Source organism: Monomorium pharaonis, chromosome 10, assembly GCF_013373865.1.
Source record: "Monomorium pharaonis isolate MP-MQ-018 chromosome 10, ASM1337386v2, whole genome shotgun sequence".
NCBI lineage: Eukaryota > Metazoa > Arthropoda > Insecta > Hymenoptera > Formicidae > Monomorium > Monomorium pharaonis.
Genome location: NC_050476.1, coordinates 7496926 through 7512632, shown reverse-complemented (window position 1 = coordinate 7512632; position 15707 = coordinate 7496926). Strand labels below are relative to the sequence as shown.

Here is a 15707-nt window from a genome sequence, read left to right as displayed (position 1 = left end):
TTATATTAATACAAAAGAAGTATACGTATCTTATTTTAAATATCTAATTTATCGAATGTTATACACAATTAAAATGTGTAAGCGCCCGTTTTTTTTATTCGTTTGCTTTAAGTTTACACAAAATCAGAAACGTATCTATTAAGAGTTCCCATGATTAAGGTATACAATAATAAATTTATGATATAAATATTTTGAAATTTTACCTCTTTCCTAAAAGAAGTCCTTATTCTAGAAGAAGACAAAGACGTACGTTTATCGTTTCAACGGGAAAGGGCTGAGCGCTCTTTGCATCGGCGGTAAAATCGTTGAGTAATCCTCTAGGATCTTTCGTACCGTTTCGTAATCAGTGTCACCAGTGGCATTGCTCGGTCCCATGCAATGTACTAATCGCTTGGTCTGCTCGCTGCATCCTACCGCATTGCTCCTCTCCTCCGCGCTGAAGGTTTCGTACGTAAACTCGATCAGCTTCTCCACGGCGCAATCGAGCACCTTGTCGCTTGGCAACTCCCCGCGTCCGTTCTCGACGCAGTCCTTGATCACGGTGTTCATCCAGTTCCAATCCTCCCACATGTCCGGCATCTCGACCTTCTGGTTCTCCAATTGCCATGTCAAACGAGCGCGATACCTGAAAGCGCGTTAGCACGTGTACAAAAATCTGACAAAAAGTAAGTTTACCCCCAATGGTTTTTTTTTTACTTAAGACCATAAACTTTTTCTTATTAAAATAAGTGAATTTTTCAAAATGAATGTATGAGAAAAAAAATTTCATATTAGCTTACTGGAAATTAATAGCAGAATATTTTGATTTAACTTACGCCCATCTCCACGGATTCTTGCTGAATCTTACTTTCTTCAGGTTACTCAGGACACCAAACTTGTCAAATTCAATATAGCTGAGTTGGTTGTAATCGAAATTAAAGACCTCCAACTTAGGGAGCGTCAGAAACATCGTACAGTCTATCCACTGGATAAAGTTGAACGACAAGTCCAGAGTCTGTAGAGAATACATATGCAAGAACCAATTTCCTGGCACGGAATCCAGTTTATTACCCCAGAGCATCAATTTTTTTAAATTCGTAAGGCCTACGAATGCTTCAGCGTCGCACGTTCGTATGCCCGATTCGTGCAGGTCTAAAGTCTCGAGGGTCGCTCCAAATCTCGCGAAACTGTGCCTTTATAGAATATAGTACAAAAAAAAAGCGCGAATTAGTTCGAAGATACGAGAAACGCGCGACAAAGCAAAAGCGCGTGTAATATATTCGATAAAGAATGAATATTCATTAGAAGATTATTCAGAATAAACACAAATATTCGAAAGTATGGTATATATACTGTGTTATATACGGATGCTAAAAGAAAATGAATGAATATCTTTCGTAAGAGATAAAGACACGTAAATTCAAACGCATAAAGAAACAAACATCGGGAAGATTATTATACAAAGCACGTGATACGATCAAATGCATCATCACATTGTTGACTGTTACGTTAAAAATCGATTTTATCGTAACGTCAATCCGCACAAAATTTTCTCTCACAACTTCCGAACAATTTCTTTTCCTTTCTTACCCGGGTATGTTAGATATGTTCGAATCGAAAATCGTAATGACGCTCGTGTTGGTCCACGCTTCGTCCAAGTGTGGTTGCAATGTCGTTAATTGAGTGCATCGAAATCCAGCATTCTTCCTTAATATGTACGTGATCCTCACGCATGGCGAGGCCAATAAAGCCGCGTGGAAGAGCGCGCAGAGAAAATAAATTATTAACAAACGCTTCATCGTCGTTCGGAATTCGTTCACGATAAAGTCGTGGAATCAACTGACAGTCTTCGCGATAGCAGTGGGTAAATTGTATGACGTGGGCGGCGCACATCCTCGTGGCTTCTTCTTCCTGTCGACGATAACACAAATCAGCGTGAATAATTGAATATTTCGACGCAATTATTTTTTATCGCCATTGTGATTATTCGAAACGTCGCGTAATACGATGTTTCTGCAAAACGTCGATATTGGATGATTACATGTGTATTACAAAACGAAAGCATTTTTATACAAAATATTTCATTTACATTAATTTTAAAATGCTAATTTTACAATACTTCATGTCGAACGATCAAACTCACGTCAGATCTGAGGGTAGAATTTTATTTATAATTTTATGGGTGTATTTTATATGAGTACACACAAATGTATTTTAATACATATTTTATGTACTTGTGCATTCTGGTTCTTTTTTATATTACTCCGCACATACAATTATAAATTAAATTCTAATCCTGATATCTGAACTCCGATGTAAATGTAGATAGACAGTCTAAAGAAGAACATATCACTGTTTATTAATAAATCGGTGATAACTCATGACGTACGTCTTTCAAAAAATTCTTTTAGCCGAAGCACTTATAAATTATGTATAAAAAGAAATCCGTTGAGGTAAAAAAAGCGCTGGGACATTCTGGAGGAGGATCGCGCTCGCGGATGATAGTAGAAACAACATTTATTGTCATACATATATACATGTCACAATTCTCGTAGAGTTAAATACGGCTGTTCCTAGAGACGAGTGAATTTAATTCAATCGGTTTCTAAAGAACAACGAATTTGAAATTTAGCTGGTTTTTTTTTTCTCAGTATGGACCCCACTTTATTTGCTCTGTCGATGTATATGCTTATCTATTAATTCCGTGCAACGATTACACGAACGAGACGACTCCTCTAAATCTTCTTACGCTTAATAATGCCTACTATTTGAAAATATGTAAAATGGTGTTCTTTTATCCAAACAGAAGAAATAATGACACGCGTCACCTTCTGAGAAATTAATATACATTTGAAATGCACTGTGTATAATGATGGTAGTTACAAGCGCGTGTTTTTAACAATGTTCATCTACCACTCGGATACTTTTTCGTGTTCTCCATTTTTACTTTCCAGACGTAACTACATTTATTGTCATAAAAATGTCTCATTATATACAGTAAAGTAGCAATGTCCTCGGCATCCCCGTCACAATTCTTTTGACACCTAAACAAAAATATGGCAAGAAAAATTACTTTAACATCGGTTACACGTAGTCTCACTCCGCGCGCGCGTGTGTGTGCCTTTCGACGATCACGACGAACGATCCGACTTGATTGTAACTAAAAACGACCTCGCCGTCGCGTAGAAAGTTTTGCTCTTCGTTTCAATCGCGTGTTAAAATCACCAGGACGATCATGGCGAGGCCGACGTGACACAATCGCGACTCGCGTAATGATTTGACGCCGTTCTGGGCGTCCAGTTGCGTCGGCGCCGAGTGCGCCGGGGCCGGTGCCGGCGCTGGAAACACGGAGCTCCTCGACTTGTTCGCGTTATTCGGTAATGAGCTGGACGAATTCCGCTTGGACGTCGGCGTAGTGTGACCCACGTTCTTGGGGATCGCATCCGACTCTTTGTCGAGCGCGTACGAGGGTTTCTTCCCCTTCTTCTCCGCCTGCTTCCGCCAGGTATGCTTCTCGATCACCTCGGTGTTCCGCGTGGAGACTGTCGTTGGTTTGGCCATCTGCAGCTCTGTAATTCGATTTCGGAGCAACGGAACGACGATTAATTAAACGTATTATCTGACAATTAATAGGTCAGACAGTATATGTAAGATTTTACATACTTTAAACGGAAAACATATAAATTACGGAATACAATCCTCTTCTTCGTGCACATACGCGTATGGTATTTTCGCGTTCTATAAAAATTATAAGACAACAAAATATAATAAACAATAATTTACTATCGGCAAGATTTAATACGAGTGTAAATTCACGGTATGTAATTCATAAATCTTTTAACGACATCTAATACAAACGGATGGTATTATACCTTGTAGTCTTATGGACCCTTCCGTTTTGCCGAAAGCGTTTTCGGCGGAGCACGTGTAAGCGCCGAAATCAGATTTGTCGAGGCGTCTAACAGTAAGATTTAGCTGATATGCATAGTCGTTGATGGCTACTTCCGATGTGTCGTGCTTCTCGCCCTCGAGTATTTTGACTCCTGAAGTAAATATCTTCAGAAATAATTTCATCAAAAAAAAATATATATATATACGTATATGGGATCTATATTTAAAAATAAAATCTCCGTCATCTGAACCATTTTGGGGAAGTGGGGAAAAGAGAAGTACGCTGTAAGAATATTTCTATTAATTTAAACAATTCACATTTTTATCTTTTCCATAAAATTATTAATTCAATTAACAGGATAAATAATAAAATTTACGAGACCGTTCTCGTAGAGAGAACAGCTGAATATGGTCGAATTTGCTAACAAAACTTTTATAGTTTTTTAATCATTTCGCCAATGTAATAAAGTCGACGTGGATATTCCCGGTTAAAATGAATGCCTTATACATTTTCATCGGGTTTTCTCGCGAATCGCAAGGAGAATGTCAATGAAATACGTAAGTCGGCTCTAATCAATAAATATAATATTAATGCTCCAAATGATGTACGAATGAGAAGGAAAAGATAATTATAAAGCATCCGACAATAGAAGTTGGCGCATGCGGAAATGAAGGCGGTACTCTCTCTCTCTCTCTCTCTCTCTCTCTCTCACCATTATTTCTGTACCACGTGTTGAGAGCCTTCGGCGAGGACTCTACGTAGCACTGGAGGAGGACGTCGCTGTCGACGGGCGCAGCTACTAACTGGTTTGAGACTTTAATCAGCGGTTTGACTTTAACGAGAAAGATGCAATTAGTATAAACTTGGCCGAACTGAGGTTACCACCTCGTAACAGCTCGCGTACACACTTACAGCGGACGTTGACGTAATATCTCTTGCTGACCGACGGCGGCACTCCGTTCGACGCGATACAGAGATAAGATCCCATCTCCTGTCGCTGAATGCCCCGCAGGTGAAGTTGTTCGCCCTCAAACGTACGCGCTGCTTTAACATTTCCGACGTGATAAAGGATGAGAGATTCGGAAATCCACATGTCTTTCAGACGCTCTCAGTTTTCATAATAATCTTATTAGTACGATCGATTATTCCTCAAATAGATATTACTTCTTTTGTGCAGAGAATACGCACATCCGTACGATTTCTCTCTCGCAAAATGAAATGTGTAATGAATAATTAATCGTTCCTTTTTATTCTGATATTTTACTCCCAAAAAATTTTTGCTAATATAGACAGATTTCTTTACAATCAAAATGTGTCGTTAATTTTTGTATCTGCTAGAATTTTGGCTGTCACGTATAGAATTTGGAAATTCTGCTTCTATCAGCTAGATTGATTAGATGCAATATATATAGTACATATTACAGTATCTATCTCAGCTAGATTTTACACACATATAATTTTTGTTGAAGTTGCAAGATCTTTTTTTTTAGTGTTACATTTTTCCAATGAGATTTTTCATCCCGAATTTAAGCAAGAGATCTGTGTTTAAAAATTGTGTACGTCACCTGCGGAATATTTTCCATTACCACAGATTGTTCCACACTGAAAAAAAGACTTGGTTATAATAATCCAGCCTTGGTCCAAATTACCCAAAACCTCAGTGAAATGGTTTCAGCTAAACGTAAGATAATTATAACAAAATAATGTACTTATAATGAAATGTTTATAATTATTACCAAACGTTTTGTTATTGTTACATTTGTTTATAACAACCAAATATTTCAACAATATTATTATTAAATGCATTTAGTAATGATATTGTTGAAATATTTGGTTGTTATAAACAAACGTTGTAATAATAACAAAACGTTTGGTAATAATTATAAACATTTCATCATAAGTTTTGTTATAATTACCTTACGTTTAACTAAAAAAGTTGAAACTATTTCACTAAGATTTTGGGTAATTTGGACCAAGCCTGGATTATTGTAACCAAGTCGATCTTTTTTTCAGTGTATATAAAGATGCTCATTTTTGTTATACATTAGAATCCGAGGCCGAAATCGCCTTTGCCGTCGAATAAGAGGCTGTAATTAGAGGCTTTTGAGACAATATAAAATTAGGAGTAACTCTGGCGGGATGGAGATACCGCGGCGGCGTAACACTTTCACGGCGCAGTGTACACACTGAATATTGCAATCGGGTACGCGGAGTCGATAGAGGAGAAGGGGACGGGGGCCACGGCGAAGAGGAAATATATGTAAAGTCAACATCCATCACTCACAGTCAGGAAGGCTAATCGGATGGCTGCTTTTCCGCGGGACACGGCGGCGCGGCGGACACCCCGACGACGACGGGGGTGGGGTCCGACCCCGTGCACCCCCGTTCGCTCTTTTAAAAGCGATCCGCTCTCGCGAGGGGAGGGATATTTCATCTCTCGAAAATTCACACGCGCGCATACCGATCAATTAAAGGTGAATCGCACCGCGGTTCCGTTTAACCGCGACCAATCGCGTCCCTTTAAAGTCGGCTTTATAATCATTAGTCATATCGCGGCGGTGGGAATTTTCATCTATTTTCGACGGTAGCGGATTTCACGCTTAATGAGCATCCCCTCGGTGGGATGTGATGGAATTTTAATTCAGCGTTTAAACTGCGACAGGTGATCGTCTCGCTCTCACGCGGCAGCGCGATTATTAATTAACAGCTGATCAAATCGAAACGTGGATTATTTCTATTGTTTATCCCCCGTGCATTGTAGTACTTTTCGGATAAAGAAAATGTTAATAGCATGTTTCTGTCAACGCTAATTATGCATTTCACGTATTATAAATGTATAATATTGTAATCATTGCCTCTTTAGATTCTCTCCGAATCATTTTAGTTCGTATAAATTTCTCCTTTTTTAAATTTTTTTTTCGTTTCCTTTTTTTTAGGTGTTTCATTTGATCCCTTTGCATGCATTCGCCCAAACGTCTAGGGACTAGAATCATACTTCGCTCGACGGTGTTCTCGTTCCTCAGGGTGATGTTCCGGCCATCTTCCCGTCGCCAGATCACCACCGGTTCCGGATTGCCGGTAGCTCGACACCGCAACAGCAGATCCCCGTTTTCCTTGGTGGTCAGCATATCCGCGGTGTTGTCTAGGTCCATAATATCGGGCGGTATCACGACCTTCATGTGGCCGGTCTGCTCGTAAAATTCGCATTCGTTACTATTCGGAGAAGTGTTCGACCTCGAACAATTTAACTATCTGCACTCGACGTCGAGTCGAAGTTCAATATAGAAAATCAACGGGAAAGAAAGGGTCTCGATTTATTCGATATATTCAAGTACAATTAGATTTTCAGATTTAAATTTTTCGTTACCTACTAAATATTGTTTTTAATCTCTTTTTTCCACATATATATAATCATTTTTAAAAAGAGAAAGGCTGGAAGGAATGGGGGAGTATATTTTACATGCAGATATCCCGCATGTAAAATAATTAATCTTAAATAAGGTAATCCCAACAAGAATAAAAGTTATATCTCCGTAGGGTCTGAATTGCTCTTTCATTCGCGAGCACGAGCGAGAATCAGAGACATTTGAAAAATCCGTCCTAATTTAAAAAATGTAGCTTAGCGGAAAAGAAGATCTCTATGTCGCGACACGCGAGTGCTCTCTTCAGTTCCGCGCTGAATGTTCTCCGTTTTATAGAGACGCCATGCGCGGTGTGTATACGTTGCATTCACGCGGCATTACGTTATACAGAGGGTCGGGACGACATATCGTCCCCTATTCGGCGGCAACGTGGAACGTGAGAGAGAACGACGATGGCTGCGTGGCGCTAAATGTTCAACGGCTCTACTGACCTGGCTCCTCATAGGATCCGTATTAACTTGACACATGTACGTGCCGGAGTCGTTCGGCTGAACGTTAGTCACGTGCAGCTTCCATGTGTTATGGCCGTTGTGAGTGACGGACAAGCGTGGGTTGTGCGCCACCATGTGCGTGTGAATGGCCAAAATCGCACGCGAATCCGACTTTATCCAGGCGACCTGCGCGTGACGTGACAAAGGTGCTCATTTCGCTCGTATAGGGTGACGGAGACCACATTAAATACAGAAACAATGTTAGGACTAATAATTAAAGCGCAGCCGATGTGTTAAGTATTAAGCTGACATCTATGTTTAATGCTACACGGAGAGATTTTTCTCTTAAAAATTACCCTAGTAATTGTGAGACAACGTAAGCCTTGAAAAATTTTACTATACTTTTAACAAAGTTTAATAAAATTTTAATAAAATTTGGCAAAATTTTGTAAATTTTACTATACTTCTAATAAAATTTACTAAAACTTTGCCAAATCTTAATAAAATTTTAGTAAATTTTGTTAAAAGTATGGTAAAATTCTTCAAGGTTTGCGTTGTCTCACAATTACCACGATGTTCAGGGTAAATTTTAAAAGAAAATTTTCTCCGTGTATTAACTATAATCTTTGACGAGATCAATATATATATATATATTTCTCTTTGTTTGTGAATTTTAAATTTATTTAGAACTTCGCAGTTGACGGAGCCACGCAGGAACGAATACGCTTCGCAAATATTCTTTGACAGTATATATTTCTTTACAAATGTCAATATATGTTTCTTTATGATTAATTCGTATCGAATATTGAAATGTTTTTAGTATATCGCCAGCGACAGTGATACTTCAAAAATATACATTTAATTTAGCTCGCAATATTATTAAATAATATTTATCTTAGTATTTATGCAAATATCATAAATATGCACATGAATGAGTGATTGATAAGTAAAAAATAAAAAAACTGATAAACGAAATTTTTACAAAACTCGAATATCTTTGATAAACTCGGTGAGCGTTCCGAATACGATTTCTATGTATAATTATTACAAAAATTACAAAAATGAGCGATTATAATTCTAACTTCAAACAATGCTATTTTTGTAACTTTACATGACACACGGTGCTCGGAAATAGATGTATCTTCCAGTCTATTGAGAAAACTATTTTTTAAAAAAAACAGCAACGATTGCATTTCACAGGCGTATAATAAAATAATAAATAAGCTAATAACTTCAGAGATAAATAAAGGTACATTAAACAGACGAGACGTAACTCCCTCGGCCATAGTAAGACCTTATGCGGCAACAACAAAAGAATGTCGTAAAGATGAATAACGCGAGTGTGAAAGGAGAGCTTTTTACTCTTTCTCATAAGGCAGGAGAGACGATTGCATTTTACGGAAGAGGAGATCGAGGCACTTCGCGCGAAAGGTGCGAATTCTTCATTAGTACGGTGCCGAGGTGATGCTTAAAAAGCGTCGCGGTGCTTGCGAAAGGCGCTTATCGGTATTCATACCGAAACGCTGGCACGGGGTTGCACTCTCAAATTCCGCTCAGGTTTACTCTGCTACAATCCCCTATTTCGCGCTTGCAGCCCCCTCCCCCCTCCCCTCTTTCCCTCGCGCCGGCCCAGGTCGCGGCGGCCCGATCTGTCATATTTCAGACGGCGGCGTCGCCATTGAACAGGATAAAAGGGGCTTTTAAACCGCGAACAAAAGGCCGTTTCGATCGGCAATGGAATTTAACGGGTGCATAAATACCCAAGGGAATATAAGATATCTACACCTGTTGGAAACAGCTAGATCTCTCTCGCGGCCGGTCCGCTCGCCGGAATCTACATCTCCGTGTGATCCTTCGCGGATTAGAAGCAATTGGCCAGGTGTCCCCATAGACACTTGATATGTATGACGCACGGAACATGGTCTACATGACATTACATCTCAGGGTATTGTATTTACGGCGGTATTACGTGACATTCAGCTACTAAGTTGTATTCAACGGTACCTCGGGATTTCGCATTCCTAGATTTGCACGTATCGATATATAATTTGAAAAAGGCTGATGATTCCGAAATAAAATATTATGAGATATTTTGTGGTTTTTTTTTCTATAAAAGATATCTCTCTCTCTCTCTCTCTCTCTCTCTCAATGTAATATAAATCACCGATGCGATAGTAACACTATGCGAGTCTAATTACAAGGCTTGAATTTCCTGCGGCGAGATATAGGATTGGAGGCTCCGCATACGGCTGCACCGATCGTTACACGGGACTGCGGTAAAGGGTTAAATTTCTGAGATTAGACGTTACCGGATGCACGGGACGCGATTACATGCAACGCGACGACGAGTTCGAGGCAGCTGCCAAATTAAATACCTCTCAATGGGCAGGTAGTGGGACTTCGAGGCGAGAACGTTTTTGTAACGCAAAGCGGATTTCGTTCTCTATCGCGCGAACGTGCCTCTCTCCTCTTTATACGCGGAGAAAACCAAGTATGCGCGTAGCGCAGAAAGAAATGGCAAATAAAAAAAGTCGCGTAAAAAAAAGTTGCACGTGATTAAACAAAACGGAGAAAGAGAAAAGAGCAAGGAAAAAAAATGATACGTTGCATGCGCGCACGCGAGGTTTCTTTTTACGCCAACGATACATCTAAACGAGATGGGAAGTGAAACAAGAGGGTAAATGTTATCACAGTAACCGATCGGACATTGAACGGAGTTGGAGCTTTTGAAGGTTTCTGGCGTCGCACGAAGATTACATGAATGCAAATGCATAAAAAATGTATACAAGATGATGACACAGTATATGAAGACTCGGTGAAGATTTTTCACCTTGCAGCCCCAAACGCTGTTTCCCTTCGCAATTTCGCAATTGACAAATTCGACAAAATTGAATAAACTAAAAAAAGTCGTGACTTTTTTAAGGAACCTCGCGTAGTTGGTTTTTAAAGCGGTTTAAGTTTCTTTCTAGTATTATTTACCGGAGACAATGGGACTTCGCTCGTGTAATAATGTTAAGCGACGCATTCAAATTCGAGCGCTGTTAGCTGCAAAATTGTACGGCAATTCTTTGTACAGACTTTTTTCCGCCTAATCGCCGTCTGGCTGAAGTACATGAGGTGCGTATATAAACGGTGTAGCAAAGTCAGCACGAATCGCCCGGGGAAAAGGAGAAAAAGGGCGGAAAAGCACGGCGGCAAAAATCAGGGCTATTCAGCGACGCTATATTAGCAGATCTGATTTATGTCCTTTCTTCCGTCGTTTCCTTTCTCTTTCCGACGAAAGGGCGAGAAGTGGGAGAGAAGGGCCCTTCGGGCACGGCCGCGGGCGACAGGACGAGGCGGCGAGGCATCTCCACGAGCACGCTCCAACGGCGTTAGAAGCGCGATAGAAACGCGATAGAAACGATTGTCGCGATCTGAGCACGCAATCAAAACTTGGATTTCTTCTTGAAAGTGAATTACTCGCGACCAGGGTCCGTCCCAGAAGAGATTCCCTGGATTCTAGCGCCGCGTACGACCGAAAGCTTCCCTCACGTGCGCACGTACATACACAAAGGTCCGGGGACTGTAGATACACGAACGGTTTCCGCGTTAAATCGCCGTCAATGTTGACACGGGAGCAAAGATTGCGAAAAACAAGCGACACGACGACTAAATTGCTAACAAAAATTGATAGCGTACACAGCGAAATAAACGTTCTCTGCAAATGTGCTCGGGGAACTTCGGAACGAATGCGCGGCAAATATAGAATCGGCCCGTTTAAAGGTGAGGTTTCCTTCGAGAAAAATTTCAAGAATGTTTTCGAGTAATTAGCGGTTGAAAATAAAGGGCTTCCTGCGAGTAATCAAAGTTTAAACAAGCAAATAGACGATTTTAATTGTACTTATCTCAATCTAAGGTTTAATTGCAGAGGTATTATATTTAAAAGCCAAAAAAGCGAAAAGGACGACTATTTAATAGAAAATTTGAAATCGATTTTTTCTTAACATTGTCATTCGTTTCGTGACAAATGGCAATGTTAAACAAAAATTGATTGCAAATTTTCTATTAAATTTGTCATTAAAATTCCATTTATTTCCGTTTATTCGGTTTAATTCGTGTATACTTGTTCGATTTGATAAAGAATGTGCGTTTATGATAAAATTTTTCATTTTATATAACTCTCTTAATGTCCGGTTTTCCCGTAAGTATATCTGCAATCATTGTAGTGTAAGAATATCGGAGGAAGTAGCGCGATAAAATCGATCGAAATCGATAGTTGATACGAAAATGGTGTTCTTCGTTGTCTCGATACTTTCTGCCGGTTTTATCTCCCTGACGTTGGAAGTAGGAACGAATACTCGATGGTTTCGCTTGATTTGCATTGTTTCGATTTGCAGATCTAAGGAAAACACCGTCGCTCGCGGCTTCTCCCTTAGGAGTTCAAGAAACGACGATCAAAAAAGTCGACGGATCGTATACAACTGATAGTTTTACAAGAGTTAAAGAGCCAGGAGGCACATGCCTATGTGTGTGCCCTTTCTTATTACATAACGTAATGTAATACAGGTGCTAAGAACACAATGCGATTGTGCTCGGTAAAATTGAACTTTCGATAAATAACATGTACACTGAGAAAATAATATCGTTAATTTGACTAAATTTTTCAGTTTGATTAAACTTTCTCAGTTCAAGTACTTATGCATTTAACTTAAATAAAATACTTGAACTTTAATTTAACTATTTACACATTAGACTAAAATATATAAACAGTTGAATTAAAGAAATTTAATCAAGTTGAAAAATTTAGTCAAGTTAACAAGTTCTCTTTCTCGGTGTAGATTCTCAGCGTAGATTTGCAAAAATAAAATTTCAAAAAATATAACTCAAAACTTTCTTAAGTTCTAAATGTTAAATTTTAACATAAATCTTGACTAAGAGATAAAAAACATAATTAATAAGATTAATTAATACGAAGCAGTTTAACGGCTATGATAAAATATTGAAGTATTTTCGTCTCCTTTTGCTCTCGACATTTCTCATCATTAATATGTTACCCTTTTGTTTCTTCTTTATGGCAGGATTAACATTTAAAGCGTTTAGAAAGCTTCTAAAGCTATTTAAAACATTTGGGAGCACATCGCTTCGAAATTGAGTGTTTCGAATGACCGTTGTCCGAGATACATGCTAATAATGCTCGGTTAATAATCAAACAGTGGAATAATATGGTTCTCCGTGGTTATAACGCAATTACTTGACAATACAATCCGTCTAGGCTGCATCCGCTATATTAAGCGAAAATACGATCTAGGCCATACTACTTACTATTTCGAGCGGTGGCCCTAATCGACTAGCTAATTACAACACGCGCGCGCGAGCGGCACGAGCAGTACATTTACCTTGTAAGACTGGAGATGATTAACGACGCAGGTGAAGGAGACGTCGCGACCTTGAGTGACCGTGTGATTTTCCAAGAGCGCCAGAAATTCGGGCAGGACCTCGGACTTGGGCGGCGTTTGTCCTGAATTATGCAATTAGCGATTATGCGCCAGCGATTACGACTAAAGCGATCAGCGAAGTTAATCCTTAATTAGCTGACTGCGCGGCCAACTTGCCCGTCGATACGCCGCCGTTATGAATATGATGTATGGACACGGCGCGTCACGGAAATTTCGGGAGCGGGAAACCCCGAAAACAAGAATGCCCATCACCTTTTTGCGCCGCGCGGGCAAAATTTAATCTAGATCGCCGCGTTACTTGCGCATCTAACGAGCGAACGGTCGACTGTGTCGCATAATGTAATCATAATTCTTTCTTGCGCACCGCGGTCGCGATTATAGGTCCGCCCCTGCCATAGGGACGTGACCCAGACAAAAAAATATTAATTTTTAAGAAAATTCCATTTTTAGCAGGTTTGTAAACGCGACATGTCATTTCGTCGTCTTAATACGATGAATAAAATTTTGCTTGTTAATTTATCATGAGAATATATATCTGATTGTACGTTTCATAATCCTTTAATCGCTCTTTTCTTCTATCTTATTCATCATATAAATCTTTCAAAACGACTTGTTCCTACGCATTTCATTATGCAACACACGGGACAATCAGTGCGCCGTATAACAGGGTGTTGATTAACCGCGTCGAACCTTGTAATCTTCACACGTCACGATATTCACCCCTCGCGTTCTCGCGTGGCGGATGCCAATTCGATGTGACATTACGTTTCACACAGGGGAATCGTACGCTGATCATTCTCGCAATAACGGGATGGAATCTAATAAGTGACGCGAAAAAAAAAAAGAAGACGCATTCTTCCTGTATCCCTTTTGCTTAACTAAGCTCGAAACGATCACGCGAGCACGAAGAAAAGGGGAGAAAGTTTCGCGAGAAACGGAGTGTTTATTAATCACGGTGGAAACACGGCTGAGCGAAAGTTCGCTGACTTGTAGAGTAATCATCATCTATCATGATCTATCGCGTGGAAAGGCTACCCTGAAGATCAGGTAATATTTTTGGTCCGCACATGCGAGTCGAGTGCTCGACGACCTATGCATAGTGATTTGCACCTGCAATGTAACGAGAAATCGGACCAAATCTATAAAAATCCAATGTTTTGCAAATGAGTCTTATAAAAAAAAATGATAGATTAAATCGCACTGATAAACTCTATCAAATTTTCTTCACATTTTTCATTCTAATTTTTTCTTGATACTAAGTATAAATTTCTATAAGTGCACAGAGAGAGAGAGATTTCTTTAAATTTAATAAACCGTTTTTTGTTCGACTATTCCAAGGCATATATTTCTTTGTTTCTAATAAATTTTATTCAATCTAAAGAAATCCGTTTAAAATTTATTAAAACCAAAGAAATATACGCTTTAGAATAGTCGAACAAAACTGTTTATTAAATCTATAAAGATTATCTTTCTCTCTGTGTGCAGAATTAAATATTATTTTTGTAAAATACTTTTGAAATTTACAGTCCTTCGATAAACGAATAGGGGTAATAAATAAATAAGACGAACCGATACAGAACGCGAGTGCATTTCGTTTTCCGAGACGGGGGGGGGAGAAGTCGACCTGTGCCACTTTGCAATTCCTGCTTCTTTTTAAGCGAGGATTCTTTTTTTAAGCTCCCGCGGAAACGCGAAAGGCTACCGATGTCTTCGGAGAAGGATTCTATTCGATTCTTACCGTAACTGGAACAAAGAAAGGCGGCGCCTAACGGGCACGATATCAGTCGCGGCGATCCCTGTACAAGGGAAAGGGGAGGGAAATTCTGTCATTTCGAGCGGATTAAAAACTTGTAACTTTTGCTTCTCCTCGCAACTCTCCTGAACAATGTTCTCTTTCCACCCTCCCCCTCCCCCCCTTCCCCGTTTCTCGCAAGGATCTGCGCGTCACGGAAATACTTACCTTATCGAAGCGATATATTTGACTCTTACCGAGACTGGTGTGGAGGAAGGCGACAATAAGAGTGCACAATGCGAAGTTTCGCGATGCCATGCCATAGGGTAAGCCATACGCCATGCGTACTGTAACAAAAAATGCGAAATACCTTGAAAGAAAGCACTGGGTTAAACATATTAGACGAATATAAAATGTTGCTGTTTTTATCGCCAATGGTATATAAAATAAATTAATATACTTTTTCTGGCTCGACTAACTGACAATCCGTTTATTAGATACACAACGTTTCGATTTGATTTTGATCCTCTTCAGGTGCAAGTGAGATGTTCAATTACGACGTAACAGTTTGATAATTTCGGACCAACGAAGAAAACATTGTTATGTCCAACGTTAGTAAAATTGACAATATAAACTCAATGTAAATTAAGAATATGCATAATGTATATTGTACTGCGCAGAAATTATATTATAATACGCAGAAACATGGTAAATCACGTCAACCAAGTAACGAGTCAGTGAGATGATCCTATATTGTCAATTTTACTAACGTTGGACATAACATGTTTTATTCTTCGTTGGTCCGAAATTGTC

General features: G+C 39.5%; 2 protein-coding genes across 5 annotated transcripts in view; both read right to left on the bottom strand.

Annotated features, from left to right (window-relative positions):
* Positions 1 to 67: 67 nt before the first annotated feature.
* Positions 68 to 1935, bottom strand: LOC105834139 (reticulon-4 receptor-like 1). Its single transcript, XM_012676445.2, has 3 exons — positions 1570 to 1935; positions 816 to 1172; positions 68 to 625 (listed from the first exon to the last, which is right to left on the bottom strand). The coding sequence occupies exons 1-3, from the start codon at positions 1776 to 1778 to the stop codon at positions 253 to 255; spliced, it is 939 nt and encodes a 312-aa protein (XP_012531899.1). The 5' UTR covers positions 1779 to 1935; the 3' UTR covers positions 68 to 252.
* Positions 1936 to 2478: 543 nt separating this feature from the next.
* The window catches only part of LOC105834024 (lachesin), a 63511-nt gene continuing 50282 nt past the window's right edge, over positions 2479 to 15707 (bottom strand). For 3 of the 4 annotated variants that reach the window (XM_036292737.1, XM_028193659.2, XM_036292738.1), the window contains 8 exons: positions 15152 to 15241; positions 13103 to 13224; positions 7725 to 7910; positions 6867 to 7059; positions 4784 to 4915; positions 4584 to 4703; positions 3852 to 4022; positions 2479 to 3548 (listed from right to left, as the gene is read on the bottom strand). In XM_036292737.1, the coding sequence (XP_036148630.1) occupies positions 3184 to 3548; positions 3852 to 4022; positions 4584 to 4703; positions 4784 to 4915; positions 6867 to 7059; positions 7725 to 7910; positions 13103 to 13224; positions 15152 to 15236 (1374 nt within the window). In that variant the 5' untranslated portion in view covers positions 15237 to 15241 and the 3' untranslated portion in view covers positions 2479 to 3183. The remainder of the gene's footprint in view (positions 3549 to 3851; positions 4023 to 4583; positions 4704 to 4783; positions 4916 to 6866; positions 7060 to 7724; positions 7911 to 13102; positions 13225 to 15151; positions 15242 to 15707) is intronic. The other variant, XM_028193660.2, reaches the window with a different exon arrangement.

What these genes read in the sequence shown, in the direction of transcription:
- LOC105834139 (XM_012676445.2), bottom strand. Translation starts at nt 1,778, where the DNA reads ATGAAGCGTTTGTTAATAATTTATTTTCTCTGCGCGCTCTTCCACGCG. An exon ending in AACATATCTAACATACCCGG is followed by an intron (nt 1,173 to 1,569) that starts GTAAGAAAGGAA and finishes TATTCTATAAAG; the next exon opens with GCACAGTTTCGCGAGATTTG. An exon ending in AAGAATCCGTGGAGATGGGC is followed by an intron (nt 626 to 815) that starts GTAAGTTAAATC and finishes ACGCGCTTTCAG; the next exon opens with GTATCGCGCTCGTTTGACAT.